We start from the raw sequence: 25,329 nt of genomic DNA, 5'->3' as shown, positions 1-25,329 counted from the left end.
TCACCATAGGCTATAATAGTCAATTGGATTTTCTAAAGGCTTTGGTACTCTCTATGTAAACACAGTGCCCTTCTAATGTCCCCATTATGCAGATAAAATTACATGTAGCTAAGACTGGGCCTCACAATCACCTGGTTCTTATGCACCTAAGCATATGGTTGTCTGGCCATTAATGCATCAATTCTCCAGCTCTCTTGGCAGAGGTGACGGCTTTAAGAAAAGCTGTCTTTAGATACAGATACACCAAAGACATTTTCTTAAGTGGCTCAAAGGGAGGATCCATGAGTTTAATCAGAGCAAGATTTAAGCCCCAAGAATAGAGGAGGCTCCCTTGTAGAAGGAAAAACATTGGTCATACCTTTCAGGAACAAGGAAACAGTACGACCAGAAAATACTGATCTGTGTTTAATATGCCTGACAGCTAAATGTCCCTTAAGCCTGCATTTAAGGAGAGGGAAGTGGTCCAATGTCCTGATGTCAACTTGAGGAGCCTTCAAAATCATCTCCAATGGTGTCAAAGCTACTCTGAGACAACTGCTTATTTGAATCAGAGAGGTAGGTACAGAAGCAGAGTCAAGTGGTGGAAAAGCATGTGGGGAAATGGATAGTAGCCTCAGTGATGGTCCCCCACTGAGGCACTGGGAGAGAGAAGGGATTCTTGGGATCTATTGTAGTGACACGTCCAGGCTGACTGGTGCTGTGGTCTGTCACTGGAGATGTGTGTTGAAGAGACAGCTATATCATAAAAACTTTTCCAAAATACTCCTGTATTAGAGAGTAAGAGAGAGGAAAAAGATGATACTTCCTCCTATTCTTTTGTTTGGGGCCCTATAGCGGGGAGAAGTGCTTCCTGTTTTGATTTCCTGGAGGAGTCCTGTGGTGCCATGACTGATGTATTGGTGCTGGAGGACATGTTCAATATAGGACTGGCAGAGAGGACAGTGGTGCTGGATGAAGGGTTTGACCTGGGACTTTTCAAGCCTTATGCCACAGTGATAGTTCAGTTTTTAGTGTTGTGCCATAAACTGATTTTGATGCCACAGAACTGACAGGACTGAGCATTGGTGGCTGAGGGAGTCTCTCCCTTTATGGAGCCAAGTAGATCCCAGATTGTGCCTTTGGAGGAAGATGGCACAGAAACCCAAGTAGAAGGGTTTGTCCCACAGGAGAGGACCTCAGGATTGATCATGGTCTTGACACCTGTCATGGGCCTGCCAGAGTTTCAGGCTGTACATGTTCTGAGGCGAGATGAGTCTGGAGCTTCAAGTCTCTCTCCCTTCTGGCCTGGGGAGTAAAGGCATGGCAATGGTAAGAAAGTTGGCTTTTCTCAAAAACAGATGAGACTGGATGTGGGCATCAGACTCAGGAATACCCCAGACAAGAGGAGCACCTCTTGAAGCCCTCACAGGGCTCAAGACCTGTCATGGTTCTGGTAAAGGAGCCCAGAGAGAGGACAAGGGAAGACTACTTACACTATTCTAAAATTAACTAACTACACTACACTAAACAATACTAACTACAGACTTACAAGAAAAGGTTATAAGGTAGTCTAGTCCTGAGGACAGGACATGGTGAGTTCCGTCTGCTCTCTGCAGTGGCAGTGAAGAAGCTGAGTCAGTTAGGATGTGTACTCCACTATATAGGGTAGGGTGATGATGTCATTCTTGTGTACACTCAATGGAAATAGCTTTTCAAGGCAGTTCAGCAGCTCAATACCAGGAGGTGCCAAACCCACAAGATATAACACACAGAGGGCCTTAGAGAAGAACAATATGTTTTATACTCAATTTAGTTTCTAAAACAAAACTCTGTAAAATAGATAAAAGCAATTACAATGCAAAGGTACTGACATATGGCTGTCCTGGGTAAGCTAAGCCTTTCATCTATGGATTCACACTCTTTGACAGGACACTTCATCAGTACCTTTTCAAAGTCTTCCCCAAACTTCAAAAATGGAAACTAAAGAAACAGGGATTCAATTTTGGATAAGCATATAAGTATTTTAATGTTATTTTGCATTAAATCTCAACAATCTTAACGTTAGAACTGGTTGAAAAATTTCCAAATTCCTAATGTCGACAATTTTTCACCCATTTTAAATATAAAAAATCAAGTTTTAATTAAAATTTAGTTTTTCAATTAGCTCTAGTTAACAGTACCTAAAAATGGTTCATAACAAAGTATTTATTATGAATAATCTTTTGACATAAGAAAATAAATTCCTGAACACTTCAAAGCTGTCTATTCAGGTCAAAATGAAACTAGTCATTAACTAAGCATCACAAACCACAACCCCAGTATTAGAAACATTTGAAGAGGCAAAATATAAGAAAGGGGAACTAAACAATTCCTCAGCAAATGCTATTATCGAAGTCAGAAATAAAGGTGGAAAAATAACTAGTTGACAATCCAGCAATCCTGGAAGTTTGTATTTTCGTATCAGTTAAATTGGCCAGTCCTGCAGGCAAAAATATAGACAACCCAAACTTGTAGGAGACCAACTATACATTCACAGAAACTAAAGACAGTGAAAGCTTATTCCATCCCCTGCCAATTCAGTATTCCCTATGCTATGATACATATATTAGTACAACATCCAGTCAATTTAAAAATATTTCAAGCAATGTGGCTTTTGTTACTTCTCTTATGAGACCATCCCACACCCCAACAGATTTCAATCTCTGATATTTATTTCTGATATTCAGCCTAAATTTTCCACTTCTAAATTGCATTCTTTTGCTGATGGTTATAGCCCTCCACTGCCCTAAGTAGCTGGTCTCTTAACTTGTGTTTTCACTTTTCAGATATTTGTAGGCTATTATCAAACACCACACTAACCCTTAGTCAAAGCTTAGTTAGGGTATTCATAATAATTATCTTCTCTCATAAGGTCAGTTCTTCTAGATTCCTAATTGTATTTGTCAATTTTCTCTACCCCCCCCACGCTCCTTTGTCTGATATTTTTGGTAATACAGTGCACACAAGCAAATGGAATATTTCAAATGTGTTTGCTCCAGAGGAACACAGAAAGGGACCTCCTGTTCCATAACATGGTGCCTTTTGGGTATGCAAGCCCAAAACTACATTGGCTTTCTTTTTGCTGACATATCACAACAATATCAGGTATAGAAATATCTTCCTGCTCAAGTAAAAATGTACAAAAAGGGACCACCTACCATCAAAGCTTTTTTGAAAAGTTTCTGAACAACTGAAGCAGCACTGTATCATCCCTGTAGCAATATGGGACAGGTGACACTAGAGAATAGGCAGGTGGCATGGATATCTAAACACACATATTCCAATGAGCCTCTTCTATAAATGACCTAAACCTCATGGATCCCTGGCTTTACCCAGAGACTGTCCCTGCCTCTGTTAGGTGCAACCTCTGGGATAGATGAAAGGAACATGTGCCTCCTACAATATATTATCTTGTCTAAGTCTTCTTCAGCGTGGCTGTAGGATGAATACACTCTCAATTCTTGTCATCCTTAAACCGCTTATCACTGCTGCCTCATCATGGCTCTGGCCACTTCCAGCACATCGGAATCCACTGCTGTGCTACCACTGGTTATACTTCAACAGCTACTGACCTTTGAACATGGCTTCACACAGCACACATGGGGAGTTAATGTTCCTTAGAGCAACGTATGTAGCATGTCAATATAACATGTGCCCTGTTTCCAATAGGAAAATGCTGTATACAGCAGACTGTCACATACTCTTTTCCTGCAGTTAAAACACATTCGTCTTTAGCTTTGAGGGTCTGTCACCATAAGGGTTTGTGACAGTTAGGAAGGGGCATACTGCCATACCAGAGTCACATTCCGCCATACCAAAGAGTCAAATTCCATTCCACATTCAAGTGGGTACAATCTTCATCCTTTGGATCCCTTCCATGCAATGTATAAAGGAACATATTGTAAGGGTTAAAGGATGGTGCCTGGAAATCTGGTACTTTTGACGTTTTTGTTAGTATGCCAGTGCTTCCACCCGTTGACTATTCTAATCATATTCAATGCTCTGGATTAGTACAGTACAGGTTCAACACAGACATTTTTGGTTAAAAGAGTTCTATTTATATCACATGCAGCTAAAGAATATAGTGAAAATACATACGAGAAATCCCTACTTGTTGTTTTCTTATTGCTGGACCAATATTCAGTTTCTTATCCTTATAATTAAGTTTTTCAGCCTAAAACAAAGAAAAACACTTAATATTCAGTACTTTTACTTTTTATTTTTAGGTGCATATAACTAATGAAAATAAAACTAGAAGTAGATGATAGTGAACACACCCAACAAGCTTCTTTCAGATCTCTGATAGTGTATCTCAAGTACTAAAAAACCAACACTTTTACTATCTAAGTCCTTGGCTTCATTTTGCAAAAATTACCAATTGTGCTCCAATGTGTACATGGTGCTTATTGTGATTTGGGCAAATGCTCACTAAAATTTACTTCTGAACACTAATGGAGTTTCCTGACCAGAGACATAAATAATTGCTAGTAAAAATGCCAGTTTTACTTTTCTCCTTTTCAAAATAAATGTCATTATAAAAATATGTTTACTTAAAAAAAATTAACTATATTAAAACATGCAATTAATACACTGCAAGGCTACTATACAGTTTATAAAGGAAGACTTCAATAATTCAGCTGGTGTGCTGTAAATTCACGCTCCTGAGACTTGCAGCACAGTAACTTGCTGTGCAGGTTAGCATTGTCGGCACTGGGGGTTAGGTCAGCTTAACTACGCCATTCCGGGGTATGGATTTTCACACCCCTGAGTGACATAGTTAAGCTGACTTAATTTTCTAGTGCAGACCAGACCGAAGTGTAAATTAAAGTAGGATGGGGCTACTTTTATTTACATCTTCTTTCAGCTCCTCATCATTTAAAGGAAAACAACAAAGTGACTGCAAAAAATACTGTCAAATTAACAAAGTAAACCAACTGCAAACTTTCGCTAATCTCTTTCATTTATTGTAGATGTAAGTATTGCTTTGCATCTACAGTAGGTAAAACAAAAATCAGACATCAATGTGATTTTTAAATTGTAAGTGTCTCTTTTATCCTGCTTCTGCAAAAGGAAATCTGGAGGAACCAGAGGGCCTGATTCTCCATTTCCCTGAACACTTTGTAGTCATTTACACCAGTGCAAATGGGTATAAATCAGAATCAGGACCCAAGTTTTCACTGCCAGAGTTAGGAAGTCCAAGTACCAGATACAATATATCCATTAAAGAGCTAACAATAAAACCTCAAACCTTTTGCAGTTTTATTATCCAGAATATTTATTTAAAGAAAGATATAAAAGGAAATGCATAAAGATTCCAGTCCAGTCCAAAGGCAACAGTCAGAGAACAGACTGTTTTCCTTCTCTGGGCCCCAATTCAGCAAGATATTTAAGCACTTGCTTGACGCTAAGCACTGTCTACGTGCTTAAAAGTTAGGCACGTGCTTTGCTGAATTTGAGCTCTGGAACATGAAGGATGGTACTATATATTCTCTTTCATGGCAAATAAACCTATTTAAGGGAAAGCAGCTAGTGAGACATGATAACAAGTGTACAGTTTCCAGAGCCAAATTGCTTCCTGACACAGGTGGTGGTGGGAAGAAGCTCCTCTCTGATGATATAACACCATATATTGCATTGGTATTATCAGTCAAAATTTGGACTGCTTATATATATATATATATTATATAATTTTAACTAGAGTTGGCCAAAAATGGGAAATATCATGTTATTAAAATTTCATTAAGAATTTCCCAGCTCTTTGAATAAAATTTTCAATAAAATTTCAATATTTTAAAAATTTCAACCAGCTGTACTTGTTGATAGGTTGCCACTCAAGTCTAGAAGAGGGTTTGCTTGAGGTAATATCCTCTGGTGGTCTTCAGGGAACTTCATAGAATATCAGGGTTGGAAGGGACCTCAGGAGGTCATCTAGTCCAACTCCCTGCTCAAAGCAGGACCAAACCCCAGACAGACTTTTGCCCCAGATCTCTAAATGGCCCCCTCAAGGACTGAACTCACAACCCTGTGTTTAGAAGGCCAATGCTCAAACCACTGAGCTATCCCTCCCCCCACTTCATGAACACAACTGAGCCCATGGCTGATCCAGCCAACATAGCCCAAGCAGCCCAAGAGAACAGGTTGCAAAAGGCAAAGGTGGTGGAGCCATCATGGCTTCCTATATCCTAAGACAAGTACAAGAGAGAATATCCTTGCAGTTAAGAAAGGTCCATTCTGGGGCAAACCTCACATTTCCAGGAGCAAGAATTAATTGTATCTGGAAGTGGGCCTCAGATACCTCAGAGGTTTTTGAGTGCAGCTGAGTGGTTCCTCCTTGATGAGCATGAGGTTAACTTCAATTTTCCTCATGATCTCAGCCTCAGCCTAAAAATATAGTCTACTTTACAGATGTCTTATGACAGCTGGATTCTCTGCTCAAGGAAATCACCGCACCAGAAGGAACTGGATTCACAACAAACTTCAGATCCAAGTGATTAGTATACACAGAAGAGGCTGGAAACAGCTCTCTCTACAAAGTTAACGTACCTTACACTGAAGCAACACCTTCACCTGCCTTAGTCAGCTCTAGAGACTCCTAACACCCACCCTCCCTTAAATCTAAATATCTGAGATGTCTTCTTAGATGTTCTGTGGGTTCAGAAGGGAAAATAATGCTACTGTTGCTTCTCTTCATTCTTCTGTACAAAGAAAGAAAAGCAACAAATCTGAACAAATGGCCCACAGACATCCTGGGCTTCTTTAATACCTTCAAATCCAAGCAGGCAAATACAGAAGTGACAAATATCCATTGGTAATGGATGTCTGCAAGCACTAATTCCATATTGAAGAATTTACCTAAACAATGAGTATAATGATGAATATATCATCTTACCTCTTGTAAAATTTTTTGTGCATCTTCTTGAGTTTCAAAAGTGATGAAACCATACCTAAATAAAAATTACATAAATTATTTTTCTTGCCATACTACTTTATAACCAAAAATACGTTATAATATATATTATATATATTACATATTATACAACATATTATGTTAAAATGTTAAGTTTGAAAAGTAAAGCACTAAGAAGTTATGAAATGACAAATAAAGTTGCCTTGGCAACCTTAATTCGGCCCTGTATGTGTATGAACTATAATAGTCTTTAATTACAGGCTCACATTCTATTTTTCTCACAGAACCACTGTCTCATTCGGTGAACACTGCTTAATGAGCAGCTAGTCAATATTTTGTTTTATCCTCATTGTTTGTGTGGTCCTGGCCCAGGCCCTGGCCCTGCTCTGAAGACAGAATTAACATCCTCATGGGCTTTTTTAAGGTGGTCATCACTATAATATGACTGCTTTACAAACATTAATGAATTTATTTTCACAGCACCTGTGAGATGAGGGGGTATTATTATCCACATTTTACAGATGGGGAACTGAGTCACAGAGAGATTAAAGTCAAAAGTATCCATTACATTTTGGGGCCCAATTTACTGTACACTATCCAAACTCTTCTCTGAAGGCATAATTATTAATATCCTCACAGGCTTTTGTATAGCACTGGCTGATTGCATTTTAATTCTTCACAAATATTAATTTTCAGAGCATTCTGAGAGGTGACAGAGTGATATTATCCCTATTTTAGAGATGAGGAACTCAGGCACAGAAAGTTTAAGGTAAAAAGACACCTGTGACCAGATTTTTCCACACACTTAGCATTATATAGCATTTTGTATGTTCAGACACAGGTTCCTATTGACATCAGCTGATGCTGAGAGTACCTAGCACTTCTGCAAATTAAACACCAGGGTATCACGTAGGGCACCCAGAAAAGAGGAATACACAATTAATGATCACCTGTGAAGAATTTGGTTTAAGTGACTTTCCCAGCATCACCTAGAAACTCTTTTAACATGGGCTGAGATAGAATCTCATTCTCCAGAGCAATATTTAACTGCTTTAACTATGAAATCATCCTTTTTCTTCCTGCACTCCACTACCTCATTCACTACAGAACTTCCAATTTCCTCAACAAATAAAGCTGGAGACTTATAGACAGCGACCTCCTTCACTATACAACCTGATTCATTCCCACAGCAGGTCCATCCTCTGCCATGAATGAGACAGGGGTCCTGTGGAAAAATAGTGTGTGATTATGTAATTAGAGAATGTATTATAATGAATATACATAAGAGCACTTACTTTTGAGAATGAAACACACGCACAGCCTGTCCGTTTCAAATGTATTTGGTAACAGTAGAATAATGGTGAGACACAGGGATCTTGGGTTCCATTCCAGGATTTGGAGGGAAGTTTATTGTAGTTCGCACAGACTCTTCTACAGACTTTTTGCTTTCCCACTTTGGCTTCCTGTTCCAGTCCAATTCTTCCTGTGTACCTGGTCCCAGTTTCCACTCCTCAGATTTATAAACTCAGTCTCAGATTATTTACTTAGTCAGTGCAAATCTCCCCGCACTCCCAATCTCTCCCCCTCCTCACACCCTGTCCCAGTCCTCTTGCCCAACTAGTCCTCTTTTCACCATTTCCAGGTCCTCAGCCAATTTGTCTCTCCCTTCTCACACCACTATCTCTTAGTCATAGTCTTCCTCTCTGGGTTCCTCATCCAGTCTCATCTCTCACCCCACCCTGTCTCCTGATCTCAGTCTTTTTGCTCAAATAGTCCCAGTTCTACCCCTGTGCCACAGCTCCTTGTCAGATGTCTCCCCTCCCCAGTTTCCTTTTCCACACTGGTTCCTAATTCAAGTCTCCTTGTCCAGCTACTCTCAGTTCCCTCTCTCACTCCATCCAATCTCACTGTTCCACTCCCCCCTAGCCAACAGGTTCCAGGCCCACCATTCCTCTCACCAGTTCCCACTCCCAGTTTCCTTGCCCAGATAGACTCTGTCATCGCCCCACCCCAACTCCCCCTTTTTTTCTGCTTCCTCCCTCTAGCTTCCCCCTCTAGCTCTTGTCCCTTCTGCATTTGAATCAGGCAGCTTCCTCCTCCATGCTGCAGGGCCCAATCGGGGGAGGGGGGGGAAGAGGGAAAGGGTGTCATTAAGAACATGAGAAACAGTTTCCCTGTTCCATGCTCAGGTGCCTGGACCCAGCATGCCCACAGCAGCCCAGAGCCAAACTGCACGGAAAGTCCTGCTCATCTCTGGGTTGCAGCGTGCCTGGAATTTTCAAGAATGCAGCTGCTAAAACCAAAGTCTCTACTGAGCATGTGTAAACTATGATTTTTCAAAGGCTTGTAACTGAGCCAAATTTGGGGCAATTTTCATGGGAATGGCAAAAGGAACATCCCTGACACAAAGAACACCCCCTGCCAAATCTCAAGTCTCCATATCCCAAATCTCCAAAGCATGGGGGCACTGGACCTTTTCAAAGAAAAGGTAATCAGAGTTTTTTAAAATGGGCAAAATAATGTATTTTTTACTAGCTTCATACTCAGAAATTTTCCAGGTAAATTCAGCTTTAGACAGGTAACTGACATGCAAGATTTCAGCCAAAATGGTTAAAATTTGGCAAAGTTATAAGCAACTGAAAATGGGGTGTTTACGATGGGAAGTGCTGGCAACCTTAGTAATAGGAGGAGTTACAAGACTCATCTGTAATGATTGTAAACCTACCAAGTTTTACCTTTTAAGGAAGAAAAAAAAATGACACTTATAAAAGGAAGTTGGGACTCTATTTAAAAATGATAGCATATATGAAAGTCCTGGCTAAAGTTCAAAGGGATAGTAAGGAGAGCTGCAAACTCATCATGAACTAAATCATTAAAAAAACAAAAATCACAAAGCATTTTGGGTAATAAATATAAAAGCCATGCCACCTGCGAACTTCCAAAAATTGTGTAAGATTCAAAATATGTAACTGTAATACACTTATATGTGAAGATACAGATAGAAAACTGTTTACTGCAACTAGGTACATTCATAGTGGCGTTTCCTGCATACCAATATTTTTAAAGACATCAGCAACGTTTTCTATTTCATTCACACTGACATCTCACTTAAGGATTCATTGCTAAAGCTCTTTTGCAGCGTCAAAGTTCCTTTGCAGAGTCTAAGTGGCTTTAAAGTTCTTTTAAAATATCAGGAAAATTCAGCACATGAACAATGTTAATAAGTGTTAAGATTCAGAAATCAAGCAAACTGCGGCCAGGCACACAGGAACTATCTATTCTGCAGTAAACAAGAGCTTAACTTCAGTTTCCTTTCTCTTTCCCCTATATAGCTGCTCTGGGGAATGGCAATAAGATCTTATTGAAGAGACTGAAGCAAAAATACCTGTGGGAAGAAAGGGTGCTACACACCAAGGTACCGAGTTAACACTATGTTGGGGAATATTTTTGTGATAGGTTTTTTGCTTATGTTGAGGAAAGAATTTACTCCTGCTGAAAAATCTTGTTTGTTAGAGCAGTTTTATTGCTGCTAAATCAACCTACCAGCTTAGAACAGATAAGTAAGTTAATTCAAAATGTAAGGTTTCTACAGCAAACTTTCCTCATCCACATTTCATGTTTGTTATTTATTATTGGCATTCTGGTAGCATCAATGTGCTAGGTGATGATTACACACCAAGGAAGATACAGTCCCTGCCATAAAGAGCTTCCAGTCTAAGAAAAAAGCAACATAAAAATGTTGAGGGAGAGGAATACATTAAAGCAGGTAAGCAAAATACATACTCTTCAGCTACTCCTCCATCTATTAATATTAGTCAGCTAGTTTCTTTTAGGTATCAAGGCTGAAGGAGAACGGAAGCAGAGATTTGGAGGATAGAGTAAATGTCTTATGGATCAGTTCAGGGAAGGAATTCTGTGTGTTACCAAGGGGTGCACTGGAAGAAAACACGAAAACCACTGTCAGAGAGGTAGACAAATGGAGGTGGCAACAGAGGCAGGTGCAGACATTGGGGATACCATGATGAGAGACAAAGTAGTTAAGTAGAGAGTGGCAGAGCTGGTAACAACCTTGAAGGTGAGGAGAAAAGCTCCTCTTCTGGTGCGGGGCAGAAGCTTCTTCTTTCTGTGTTCAGAGTGAGTTTCAGAGACGCAGTGACAAGGGACGAGGAAGAATGAAGTTGCAAGCTGTCTCACATCTGCAAACTTAAGGTGCTGAAAACTATGACAGCCTTGTACATAAAAATTGATCTAATACTTATGCAGGTACTCCATACCCCCGATTACAAGGATCCTACTGCAACTCTTAGATGTGCTGCACAGAAATCCCAGCTCAGAGGAAAGCAATGGTGATTTTACACCATCTTTACACGCTTCTGATTTTGTGCTGCTCTGTGGCCCCTGGCATAACAGACACCCCTAGGAGCTTGGCTAAGTCATGGCAGCATGTTCCCAGTTACCTATATGCAACATAAATGTTTGCAATGCTACATGTTGTGGCCTTGCCAGCAACATGTCCCTTCCTCCCTGCTCCCGGTATGCCCTCTGCACTAGAGCTTGCAAGCAGCTCCTCAGAATACAGGCTTAGTTCCTGAGCTGGGGGAATCTATTCCTGATTGGATTCAGGTTTTTAGCGCTCCTTTATTCCACCCTGATCCTTTTACATGATGTAAAGGGGCCAGAAAGGGGATGAGGCCCTCACCCATATTGTAACACAATGGACATTCTTGCCTGTGAAACTCCAGGTTAAAGTGAGGTCTAAGTGCTTAAAGAGGAGGAAAATAGTGATGCTAACCATACATTTATCAACACAACCATTCTGGGACACTGTTAAGAAAGAAAAATGAACTGAAACTTGAGTGTGCCATATAATGCAATGCCAGTAATAATGTTATAAGCCATGAAAATCACCATCAATTCTATAGCACTTATTCCACTTACTATGATGTTTTCAGTGTCCACAATGGACACAATGGATATATTGCAACTGTACTAACCCCTTTGAAACTCCAGCTCTGTCATTTACTATCTTCACTTCTTTCACACACCCATACTGGGCAAAAAACTTCCTTAGGTCATTTTCGTTAGTCTGGTAAAATAAAGCAAAAGAACAAAATGAATGTGTTTGTTTAGTTATTAAATAAGAAATAACCACAATATTGCTTTGGTTTGGACACATTTAACAACAAACTACTTGTAAATCCTGGGAGCAACTATTTATTAAAAACACTAGAAACAGAGAAAAGCCTCCAAGGTGAATGTTTCTGTGACTGTTTGGGGAAGACAGTGGGTGTGGGTATGGAGGCAGAGCTGTGCTGTGAGAGCAAAAGAGAGAGAGAGCAGGTAATAATCTCAGTTTTAATCCTACATGATTTTAATCTTCAGAAATAAATCGAAGTATTTACTGAATTTACATTATAATTTTACTTCAATAATCTTGTAACTCAATTATATCTGAATTCCATTTTGTCTCAGACAAGTTTTTCAGTTCTATATTTTAGTGTCGTTTACAACACGAGGCATTATAATTTAGAGATCATTTTAAAATTTAAAACTGAGCAAGTGTGCGTAGACGTCCATGAATAATTTGCTAAGTTTGAAAAACAATCATTAAGATAGGGTGAAGTTATTAGCCCATATTATGCAGGTCAAACGAAATTATCATAATGGTCCCTTTTTACCATAAAGTCTATTATTGAAACACTGTGTACTACAGATGCATAACATGTTCATTTTCTGTACTGATAAAAACATGTATCAAGTGTGGTCTTCCAGAAGATTTCAGTATCTAGAAGTACAGACACTGAAATAAATACGCCAGGCATTTGAATGTCTGATCCTGTGTGACTGCTGATTTGGCATGTGTTGAATCTCATGCTTCAAGGAAGTGTGCTGGTGCACATTGATCTTTGGTTTCAGAGTAGCAGTCGTGTTAGTTGGTATCTGCAAAAAGAACAGGAGTGCTTGTGGCACCTTAGAGACTAACACATTTATTTGAGCATAAGCTTTCGTGGGCTATAGCCCACTTCATCAGATGCATAGACTGGAACATACAGCAAGAAGATATTTATACATATAGAGAACATTTCAGGTGGAAGTAGCCATGCCAACTGTAAGAGGCCAATCAATTGAGGTGAGTTATCATCAGCAGGAGAAAAAAAACTTTTGAAATGATAATCAGGATGACCCATAGAAGGTGTGAGGACACATAACATGGGGAAATAGATTAAATTAGTGTAATGGCCCAACCATTCCCAGCCTCAAGCCACTCCTGGATGGATCTAGAGTTCTCAGAGCCTCAAGGAACTATATCAGAAGTTTTAATGTGTTTCTTTGACTCACAAGTCATTTTTTTAAATGTATGGTATATGTTGGAAAAATTATTCTTCCACTTCTCCAAGGTTTACACTGCCTTGTATATGCCTCTGAGGAACAGGGGAGTTTTTACTGATTACAGAATTAATATAAGTTATCATAATGGTTGTGTCATTGAGACAATTGGTGAGTACTTGTTTGGAAGAATTTTATCTTCAAGATGTATTTTATAAAAAGGTGTTATTTTCTTGGTGCTGCAAAGAATTACTCTGCCCTCCTAATGAAGCTCCAAATACATTGAAGAGCCTGTACAATGTACTTAACTTCAACATTCCTTTCTCCAGGAAAGGACCAAATGCTCTACTAAGGTTATTTAGAAATCAAGCCAGTACACAGCCAATATTCATAACTTCAAATACAAAAATGATACATGCATACAAATAGGATTAATAGATTCAGTAGATCATAACCTTTGAGAGATGTTTTATGGCATATGTAGCATAAAACACATTCTAAGCATATTTCCATAAAGCCTTATGGGAGGTACCGTCACAAGGATACTAAGCTCCAAGTTACAAGATACAATAACTTCAGAGATAGATGGAGAATGTCAACTAGACTTACGATGACCAGATATTCCAATTTTATATGGTCAGTCCCGATATTTGGGACTTTTTCTTATATAGGCACCTATTACCCCATACCCCAACCCTGATTTTTCACATTTATTATCTGGTCACCCTAACTAGACTATGAGAAAGGAGATTTGGAAGAACTAGTAGATGGGCATATCAGAGGAAATGAAAGCAGCAGAACTGGTTGGAAAGAGGAAACATTTTTTGTGAAAATTTCACTGAAAACCTGTCTGTTTTTCCAATAATTTTGATTTTTTTCAACTAGCCCTAGCAAGCGGCTCTCAAGGATTGCCAGGATTATGACACTCTCTGGCTTTTGGAAAGATTTCTTCCCAGAAATGATCTAAGATTGGCAGGAATCTATCCTAGTTTTTGATCCACATCTCACTAAGCCCATTTGGCAATAAGCTTAGCTGAAAGGGTTATTTCCCCTTTCCAATGAAATTCATATTCCTTACTCTCACTCTCCGAGGGAGAGATGACCTAAAGCTTTCCCACCTTTAGACCTCTCAGCTCCTGCACAAACAATTATACCCCCTTCATCAGACAAGATAAGTATAAACATTATCTGAAATACTGACGGTCCCTGGCATTGCTGGCCACAGGAAAGACAAAATTGGGAGGGAGACAGAAGTCTTTACTAGAATATTTTTTTTATATAAAGAACTACTCTGCCCTCCTAGTGAAGCTCCAAACATACTGAAGAGCCTGTACAATTTCATCTCAACAGTAAAAACATGAATTTCTAATGCCTCAGCCACATGATCAAAAAGATCCTGGAAGCTCTTGTAATTATTATGCAAGATATGCTGGGTAAATTGTCAGCCATAGTTGTTGGTGTCATTAAACATAACCCTAAGTAACTCGGGAAGGTGGAAGGCCACAAGGGTATGGAGCCTTCCTGGTTTTAGGCCTCAGCAGACAAGAGTCCCTCCATGCTTGAACTTTAATTGACCTAAAAGGCCAGGTGTAACAGCCGTTATCAGTTGCAACAGTTCTAACTTGTCTAAAGCAGAAATAATGAGGCCTGTGCACCTTTAGCAGAAGGACAAGATAACTTGCAGAAGGAAAACTTACTAACGAGCTGCCGCGGCCAAGATTACTTAATGCACCTGCGCTTACGTAATTGTTACACGGGGAGGAAGGTGGGGGAGAAAGAAGAAAGAGAAAAAAAACTTATAAAAAGGGAAAAGCCGCTTGTGTAGGAGTGCTGGATCTGAGGCATGTCAAGTCTCCCAGCACCGCTTTGAGATCTCAAATAAACTTTGCTTGCTTCTCCACCCTGGTTTCTGTTCATTGGCGCTAAGCACTCCAGGCACGAACCACTGTTGCTTGCCTCGGGCACCCTCTGTGCCTGCAACATAATGATGGACAAGATGAATATCTGCCACATCCATTCTTTTCTTTCTCTTAATCTGAGTCAATGCTCAATGGATCCTCTGACTAACTGCATTAAGGCAGAGAGGATACTGATGGTGGGAAAGAAGGAACAGCTAAACAGACAAAAGAAGCAGAGGTCCATGGTTCTAAAGTGGTAAAAAAGAAAATGAGAGCAGCATGGAAATCACCAAATGTTCAGATCAGCAAAGGAGTGTGCATATGGCCCCATATTTATTGCCTTTTGGAGGGTCCAGAACATGTAGCATCAAGGCTGCATGTGTTCAGTTAGGTTATGTACTAGCAATACTCTGTGGCAAATCCTTAAACAAACATGCTTACTCTTCCTAGATATTATCCTGTGTAACAGGATGGCTTGCCCCTTTATCTTCCACAGGCCTGTGCCCAGCCAACCCTGAATACTGACGAGGCACATATGAGCAACATTAGCTGTCTCTCTATAAAGGGTAGCAAGAAATGGAAGAGGAGGAGGTAGAGAGAGAGTTGTAGAGACTACCAAAGAGAGGTGACTTAGTGGTAGCTTTGGAGGATATACTCCTCAGGGCAGAGACTAAGGCTAGCAGGGTAACTGCCATATTGTCACTTTGGTTTGATGTTTTGGAAAATGAACAAAAGCCTGGCCAAAAGGGCCTGTGAGACTGTTCTTGTTTCTATTTAGTAGCACAGCCTTGAAGGAGGGGGGAGCTGATGGCAGGGCACTGCAGAGGCATCTCAGGCGATGAGGGAAGCACAGGAGACATGACCCCACAACAAAGTAAAGAAAATATGACAAAGTAAGGTAAATATGCTTAACTTCTTTTTATTGTGAAATGGATGAAAAGTCAACAGAGCTGAAGATACAGATACTTACTAATAATATGGAGATGTTTATTACCTATAGTACTGTGTTGTGTAGAAAAAAGGAATAAGGAGATTTTGTGATTCAAAGATGATTAATGTAGTGTACTAGATTGTCATTTTTAGCTCTATCTAGAAGTATTTTTTTTAAATTCTGCTCTAAAAATGTATAATCTACAAAACATCTGTATTACAAATAAGTTTTCAGATATTTTTAAAAAGAATGCTTGTAGCAGTTCAATATGCAAATAAAAATAGCCATCTTTCTGTGTCAAAATCAGATAAAACACAATTTTAAGGCTTAGTTTACACCTCTATTTAGGATATTATTGCAAAGACCACCATCATCTCACAATCTTATATACACTTATACCTAAAATGCATAAAATTAATGAATATATAAAGTAAGACTAATAAAGAAAAAATATCAAAACATTTATGCTATTACTTATCTACCAAGATTAGAAAAAAAATACCTTAAAATCGATTCCTCCTACAAAGATGCGATTAGGAATAACCGTTCCAAATCTTGGGGCACTCGTTGGGTTATTTAAAGGCACAGGTGACACATTGTTGGGGGATGGAGACAAAGATTCTGTTTGTGTCTGATTTGTGGTTTGCTGTTTGAAAGAAAAATATTTTTGTAAAATTTATTTCTGACATTTTGTAGAGTATAAACCACTAAAGCAGGGTTTCTCAAATGGGTCGCTGCTTCTGTAGGGAAAGCCCCTGGAGGGCGGGCCGGTGTGTTTACCTGCCCCGACCACAGGACCGGCCAATCGCGGCTCGCACTGGCAGCGGATTGCTGTTCCAGGCCAAGTGCTGCTCCAGGCCAATGTGAGCTGCTGGGACATCACCAGTCCTTCATGAGTTCTCAGAGATACATATAGGGCTCCTATCATCACAGTATGTAAGCTCCTTACAATCATAAGTATTTATCCTCATAATACACTTGCAAAGTTCCCATTATCCCAATTTTACAGATGGGGAACTAAGCATAGAGACTGGACATGATCCAAATCCTACTAATCTCAATGGGAGTCTTTCCATTGATTCCAAGAGGCTTTGGATCATGCCATGAGTGACTTGCTCAAGATCAACCAGGAAGTCTGTGGCAGAGCTTGATATTGAAACCAGGCTTCCTGAGTCCCAGAGCAGTGTTGCAACCAATTTTCACAAATTCACTCAAAAGAACTTGGTGTCTACTCTACTAGGCCTGGTCTACACTACAGGGTTGGGTCGAATTTAGTCACATTAGGTCGACTTAAAAATGAATGCATCCACTCAACCAACCCCATTCTGTCGACCTAAAGGGCTCTTAAAATCGACTTCTGTACTCTTCCTCGGCGAGGGGAGTAGCACTAAAATCGACTTAGCTGGGTCAAATTTGGGGTAATGCAAACACAAATTGACGGTATTGGCCTCTGGCAGCTATCCCAGAGTGCTCCACTGTGACAGCACTTTGAACTCTGATGCACTAGCTAGGTACACAGGAAAAGCCCCAGGAATTTTTGAATTTCATTTCCTGTTTGGTCAGCGTGGTGAACTCAGCAGCACAGGTGACCATGCAGTCCCCCTAGAATCATAGAGCGTAGAATTTTTCTACACTCCCCCTATCATCTCCGTCCCTGAGGTTATTGCAAATTAGAAGGCGAAAAAAATGCACTGACATGATTTCCAAGCTCATCCAGTCCTCCCACACTGATAGGGTACAGCTTAATGCATGGAGGCATTCAGTGGCAGAGGCCAGGAAAGAATTAAGTGAGAGTGAAGAGCAGAGACAGGACGTGATGCTGAGGCTAATGTGGGACCAAATGGACATGATGAAGTGTCTGCTGGGGGAGCAGATGGACATGATGAAGCGTCTGTTGGAGCTGCAGGAAAGCCAACAAGAGCACAGACCCCTCCTGCATCCATTGTATAACTGCCTACCCTCCTCCCCATGTTCCTTGGCTTCTCACCCAGACACTCAAGGGGGAGGCTCCAGGCACTCAGCCACCCCACTCCAGAGGATGGCCTAAGTAACAGAAGGCTGTCATTCAAAGTTTGATTTTTAGTGTGGCTACAATAAGCAATGGGCCCTTGTCCTTCTCTCCTCCCCCACCCCACCTAGGCTGCCTTGTCCGTTTTCTCATTTTTTTAATTAATAAAGTATGCATGGTTTCAAAATAAGTTACTTTATTTTGAAGGGGGGAGGGTGATTGGCTTACAGGGAATTAAAATCAACAAAGTGGGTGGGGTTTGCATCAAGGACAAACACACACAACTGTTACACAGAAACCTGGCCAGTCATGAAATTGGTTTTCAAAGCCTCTTTGATGGGCAGCGCGCCATGCTGTGCTCTTCTAATCGCCCTGGTGTCTGGCTGCTCAAAATCGGATGCCAGGCAATTTGCCTCAACCTCCCACTCCACAATAAATGTCTCCCCTTTACTCTCACAGATATTATGGAGCACACAGCAAGCAGCAATAACAATGAGAATATTTGTTGCATGGAGGTCTGAACAAAAGCGCGAGCTTTTAAACATCCAAAAGCACATTCTACCACCATTCTGCACTTGTTCAGCCTATAGCTGAACTACTCCTTACTACTGTCCAGGCTTCATGAACGTATCCCCCGAGCTTGTTGCTGAGGAGCAAGATGGCAGAGTTGCAGGGGAAGTGATGGAGCCATACACCATGCCCTGAAGGTTGCTAGGAGCCGGGCAGGGAAGACGTTCCCAGAACTGCTGGCCAACCTACATGTCCGAGGACCGTTACCAGTCCTACTGCACCGTCCGCTGCCAGCAGCACCCAGGAAGACTAGTACGGATCCCCCAAGCTCGTTGCTGGGGAGCCGAGCAAAGTTGCAGTGGAAGCGGTGGATGATGACAGTTAGCACTCCTACTGCACTGTCTGCTGCGAAGGCAAGGAGATGCTGCTGTGTACCAATGCTAGCTGCTGCAGGTGCTTCTGTGTTGAATGCTTGGATGTCCGGGTAGGGCAAGGTACCTCGGCCAAGGCAAAAGAGCAAGAGCCCTGGAACTGTTATATGTGTCAACCACAGAAGTGCTATGGGGTGTTACAGCACCGGCCGGACTGGAATTTACGGCTGCAAGACCTCGTCACCAGTGACAAAGGACAGGAATATGATGCACCTAAAATCTAAAAAGGCCCACACATTTCCCAGAGTCACTACCTTTGATAACAGAATGGCAATGATTGCATTGGCTACTTGGATCACAGCAGCCCACACAGTAGACCTACCCACAACAGCAGTGGTGACGGTGAGCTGAGCGGGCTCCATGCTTGCTGTGGTATGGCATCTGCCTGAATAACCTAGGAAAAAAGGCGCGAAACGATTGTCTGCCGTTGCTTTCACGGCGGGAGGGACGACTGATGACATGTACTCAAAACCACCACGACAATGTTTTTCCCATCAGGCATTGGGAGCTTAACCCAGAATTCCAATGGGTGGCAGAGACTGCCAGAACTGTGGGATAGCTACCCACATTGCACTGCTCCATAAGTCAATGCTAGCCCTGATAGTGAGGATGCACTCAGCTGATTTAATGCGCTTAGTGTGGACATACGCAATCGACTGTATAAAATCAATCTATAAAATCGACCTTATTTCATAGGGTAGACACACCCCTAGACATGTTAGGGATCAGCTTAATTACTCATTCATGTTGCATGTTTTGAAAACGTGAATCACAGAATGGTTAAGGTTTTTTCTGCCCTTATCATTAACAGCTGATTTATTTTTGCCACATCCTTGCTCCTGGTCAGCTCGTATATATGCCAGTGATCACACTCCAACTGTGTATTTCAAAGAGGATTTTTTAAGCCTGTGCTGAAACTGTAGAACAGACAAGTGTGACCGTTCTTGAGGCAGCTGGTTGATTACTTTTCTGTCACTAATCGATGACCTTGAGCCATTCCATTGATATGATGTGCTTTCCCATCCCTACAAAGCAGCATCTAAAGTGATTCCATTGTGGGAGCCCACAGACATTCCCTTAATTAGTTTTCAGCTTTCAACCAACAGCTTAAAATATGACAGACATGGCAGCATTAGCAATTTTTGGAGGTCCTTAAGAGTTCAACTTCCACTGAGAGGGAGTGATATCTGAAGACAACAGAGAAGGATCTGTAATTGTACTCTGCACTGTCTATCCTGAGTATGTCTGGTTTAGAGCTGAATTGGGTTTTCACATATAGAGGTTCTGCATAAGAATTAGCATACATTTCTTTCTGTTGAAAATCTGCTCTGTTGCTCCAGAAACAAACAACTATGGAGACGGCTACCGTGGTCAACATTTCAGCTTGACCAGTCTAGCCAGTCATTCAGTTATGGCTAAAGGAAAAGACACTCCTTTCTCATTCTCTTTACTCTGGTAAAAGTTTGAGATGCATCATCCAAACCAAACTGCAACGTTTGACATAAAAACTGTTCTGGCTACAAAGCACTGGAACCACAGATGTAAACATAAAAACAGGTTATGGAGATAAGTTTCAGTACATCCAACAAGTAGAATGATTCATCTGAGTAGATTCATAAGAGACATAATTCAAAAACTCTTTCCCCTAAGGAATGTATTTACTACTTTGAACCTAATTCTGGATTGGTGTAAACAGACTGAATGAAATTGCTGGGATATTTGAAACCACTTTCTGCTGTATAGCTGTGGGGCCTAAAAGCCATTGGAGTGACATTTTATGACTCATAAATGGAAAAAACAAAGCAGTCTTCCTCCTATTAAGTTAAGGGTTGTGTGGCTCAGCATATTCCCAAAACTCCTTAAATGAGGAGGTGGTGGCATCCAGGGCTCCAGCTCCTCTGCCCTGGAAGCAAAAGAAGCGATTCTTACCGGAGCCTCTTCTCAGACAATATGATCTGGATTCTTTCAATCTGTAGCCGGAGAGTGAGGACCAGAAGTGCCACTTAAAGTGGTATATCCTGAGGAAGGCCAAGTATTCTTTCTATCTAGGAAGACTGTTGAATTCACTAGGGCTTTACTGCTAGAAAGAGCTTTCTCATGAAAGAAAGTGCTGAGAAGCTTGTCTCTGACATCTAGCTTTCTGATTAAGAGATGTCCTATCAAGAGCATCCCTATCATGTTCATTTGTATTTTTGATATTAAGGTATGCCAACAAAATATTTGGGGCCTGGTGATCGCTCAAGAGAATGGGATCTATGGTACTAAGTCCACTGGTTTTTCCTCTTCCAACTCTGAAGTTGGCCTATTTGGTTAATAAAGGACATATCATAATTTGTCTTGCCCTTGGCTCTGGGGATTAGGTATGGATCTCTCCCTTTCCTGGAGGATATTAGGTCCCTAAGATTCTCCATTGTAGCTGGAATTCTGGATCCTGAATAATGACCTTGGAACAGGACTTGTCCTTTCAGAATATCAAAAGCAAAAGGAAGCATTTACTCCTCAGAGGAGGAGACTCATTTCTCTTTCTACAACCTGGCCCTCTATTTTGAATGTCCTAATAGATGTCTTCATTAAATTCAAGACAGCTGATGCAGTTTGGACTTAAATTTCACAGGCTTGCTCCGCCTTTTGCTGTGCAGCCTGGCTGCTGTAACTCTGAGATGGAAGAAGAGATGCTGCCTAGTGGGACAAGATAGGGTGCAGCCCATAGAAGGGTTAGGATCTTCATTGTCCATTGCCAAGGCCTTTTATTTTCTCTGTGGGTTGCACCTTTAAATTTCTGTCCTTCACCATGTACACAAAACACAACAGACATCTTGTTCTCAAATTTGCTTTTATCCTTGTTCAGCTTGAATCACCCAGACACTAAGCCTTTCACTGAAGAAGTTTGTTCTTTCTGGCTGTTAGTTTTAATCTAAATTAAAATAAAGGTATTTTAGTTTGAACTAAATATATTTTGCTGTGTGTACAAAAACACAAGAAGTGGAAAGGAGGCGGTACCACCTGCCTACTCAGGTTTTTAAAGGCAGATGCAGTGTTGCTGCATGAGCAACTCCAACTGAGGAAAGCAGTTGGTTCATGCTCTGCAGACCTAGGAGGTGAAAAGACTGGGGGGTTGGAGACCACATAGAAGCCCAGAGTGATCTCAAGGGAAGGAAGTCCAGATTTGTAACGGTGTTTAAATGCCTAACTGTGACTGATTTTCAGGAGAATTAGGTGCCCAAATACCTTAAAAAAACTGACTCAAAATGCCTAGAGAACGTAGGGGAAAATTCACTAGCTGTCCCTGATACAGGCAGTCTAAATCCTTTCAGGAATGTATCTGCCTCATTCAATACCTAGGTCTCTTCACAACTGAGAGGGCCTTGGAAAGCTGGGGCTTCAATCCCTGCCCCACTCTTGCAACTGAAGGGGCATCTCAGGAAAAGGATGTTCTCACACTTGTATTTATATTGCACTGTGACTTTTTTACCTAGAAGTAATAAAATTGTTACACTTTTCTTTAACCTGACTTTTCTTAAGCTAATAGGAATGTATGAATATTTAAAAATTAGCAAATGGCTGCACAAACTTCACAATCTCAATACATGGAAGCTTTCTGATTCGGGACGGGTGGTGCGGGGTGGGGCAGGGGGGAGGAGCAGCATGGCAGAAATCAAACTTCTCCTAGACACTGTTACCATTTAGATTACTCTTTATTTAGACTGTCTGCTTCATCTTTTGATTGTGTATCTCACATTTATTCACTAGATAATATCTTGTTCTTTTATGAAATGTAATACTTATACGATCTCTGCTTTTAAGCATTTCTGGATATGTCCCAAACCCTTTTACCTTCTTGTGTGTCCTATCAAAGATAATCTTCAAGTGAGACAGTGGCAGCAAATAACAAGAAGAATATCAATTTTATTTTTAGCTTCTCAGAAACTGAACATGCAGTGAGTCAATTTAGTGTCTGCTAGGTGTCCTAATGCAGTGGTTCTCAAACTTGGGCCACTGCTTGTTCAGGGAAAGCCTCTGGCGGGCCCGGCGAGTTTGTTTACCTGTGTCATAAACAGATAGCTAAGGGTTAATGTCTCTTTCACCTGGAAAGGAGTAACCTGAAACACCTGACCAGAGGACCAATCAGGAAACAAGACTTTTTCAAATCTGGTTGGAGGGAAGTTTTGGGTGTAAGTTCTTTGTCTTGGGTCTGACCCTCTCGGCTATGAGAGTGATTTTTCTACCTCCAGGCTTTCTAATCTTCTGTTTCTAAGTTGTAAGTACAAGGATAGTAAGACCATAGGTTTATATTGTTTTCTTTTGTATTTACATGTGTGTAGTTGCTGGAATGTGTTAAATTGTATTCTTTTTGGATAAGGCTGTTTATTCATTTTTTTCTTTTAAGCAAATGACCCTGTATTTGTCACCTTAATACAGAGAGACCATTTTTATGTCCTTTTCTTTCTTTTTATATAAAGCTTTCTTTTTAAGACCTGTTTGAGTTTTTTCACTGGTTAAGGCTAAGGGACGAAGGGAGAGGGAAATCTCTTTGTGTTAGATTTACTAGCCTGACTTTGCATACCCTCTGGGTGAAGGGCGGGGGGGAAGAGATTAGACCTCTCGGTACTTGTGTTTCCAGGACTGGAAGCAGGGAATCTCCTAGGGTCGTCCAGGGAGGGGAGCCTGGGAGGAAATAACAAGGGGAGGGGGTTATTTCCCTTTGTTGTAAGACTCAAGGCATCTGAGTCTTGGGGTCCCCTAGGGAAGGTTTTGGGGAGACCACAGTGAGCTAGGCACTGTATAAATCCCTGGCTGGTGGCAGCGTTATCAGGTCCAAGCTGGTAACTAAGCTTGGAGGTTTTCATGCTAACACCCATATTTTGGACGCTAAGGTCCAGATCTGGGAAAAAATGTTATGACAACCTGCCACATCTGCAGGTTCGGCCGATCATAGCTCCCACTGGCCGCAGTTTGCCACTTCAGGCCAATAGGGACTGCAGGAAGCAGCGCGGGAGAGCGACGTGCTGGCCGCGATTCCTGCAGCCCCCATTGGCCTGGAGCGGCGAACCACGGTCGGTGGGAGCTGCGATTGGCCAAACCTGCGGATACAGCAGGCAAACAAACCGGCCCGGCCCGCCAGGGGCTTTCCCTGAACAAGCGACGGCTCAAGTTTGAGAACCACTGACCTAATGAATGAAGCTAAAACTATTCTACAGCCTTGATTATTCTCAATGCATGCCATGCCTAAAAAGAACTGACATTTAACTATATGTGAGCTAATTAACTTCAGTGTGAGCAAGTATCTGAAGACTGAACAACAAAAGCTATTAATTCAAATTTTGATACGTTTATGGGGGTTTGTTCTTTATTTAAATCACTCATCTCTATATTTCAAGTTAAAAGACAGTATCAGAGTCTCAATTATATTTACCACATTTGTCAGAAACACCTATTCACCATATTAGAAATAAAATCAATAAACGCTAGCAAATGTAGGCAGCTCATCTCTCTAGTTTCTTTTTATGAGTTCAGTTAGTCTATAATGTGACATCCAGAATTAAGACACTGGACAGGGTAGTTCATGTGGATGCAAACTAAGATTCACTATTAACCCTGTATCACTTTGAACCAAACATCAATTTATTTCCTAGGAGAAATATTTTATTTGCAACATTTATCAATATTAGGTTTTCACAGAGCATGCTACCTAGACGCACAGGAAGCATTAGCATAGCATATTGTGCTCTGAGCAACAGAACCACAATACAGTCCTTCCTGAGTCTGTTGAAAAACATATATTTTGGAGAAAAGGGAAGACTAAATAATGGACAGATAGTTTTATGACTGATCTGGGTTGGGCCAAGGGAAAAAATTAGTAGGTTGTAATGGATTCTCACAATTATCACAGACATTGAAGACAATAAATCAACTCTTTGACTACCCCCCCATTTTTCTTTATAAAGCTGAAGGATTAATTCTTGTTTCAAAAATATAAATTATAATTATTTTAACCATTTGGACATCAGTACTGTACCCCAAAGCTTTGACCTGCAATATTTACTGTGAAGTGGAACATAAGCAGTATCAAGTCTCTCATGAAGATACAAGAGTCTATAACCTGTACTTCTATATCATCTGATTATAGAAATTGTAGCTGCAATGGCATACATTCAAGACTTGCTCTGACAATATATGAAGTTCTTTCAGCGTTTATTGTTTATTACTTGTATAATGGTGGTACCTAAAGGCACCAATAAGGACTGAACACCCATTGTGCTAAGTGCAGTACAATCAGAGTAAAAGACGCCACCTTCCCC

General features: G+C 40.9%; 1 protein-coding gene across 2 annotated transcripts in view; it reads right to left on the bottom strand.

Annotated features, from left to right (window-relative positions):
- BOLL (boule homolog, RNA binding protein) overlaps nt 1-25,329 on the bottom strand; it is a 102,232-nt gene that overhangs the window by 68,924 nt on the left and 7,979 nt on the right. For both annotated transcript variants that reach the window (XM_030581065.1, XM_030581067.1), the window contains exons 3-6: nt 16,584-16,727; nt 11,920-12,011; nt 6,908-6,962; nt 4,117-4,192 (exon numbers count right to left, since the gene is read on the bottom strand). In XM_030581065.1, the coding sequence (XP_030436925.1) occupies nt 4,117-4,192; nt 6,908-6,962; nt 11,920-12,011; nt 16,584-16,727 (367 nt within the window). The remainder of the gene's footprint in view (nt 1-4,116; nt 4,193-6,907; nt 6,963-11,919; nt 12,012-16,583; nt 16,728-25,329) is intronic.

Source organism: Gopherus evgoodei, chromosome 11 (genome assembly GCF_007399415.2).
Source record: "Gopherus evgoodei ecotype Sinaloan lineage chromosome 11, rGopEvg1_v1.p, whole genome shotgun sequence".
NCBI lineage: Eukaryota > Metazoa > Chordata > Testudines > Testudinidae > Gopherus > Gopherus evgoodei.
This window is presented reverse-complemented; position numbering and strand designations above follow the sequence as displayed.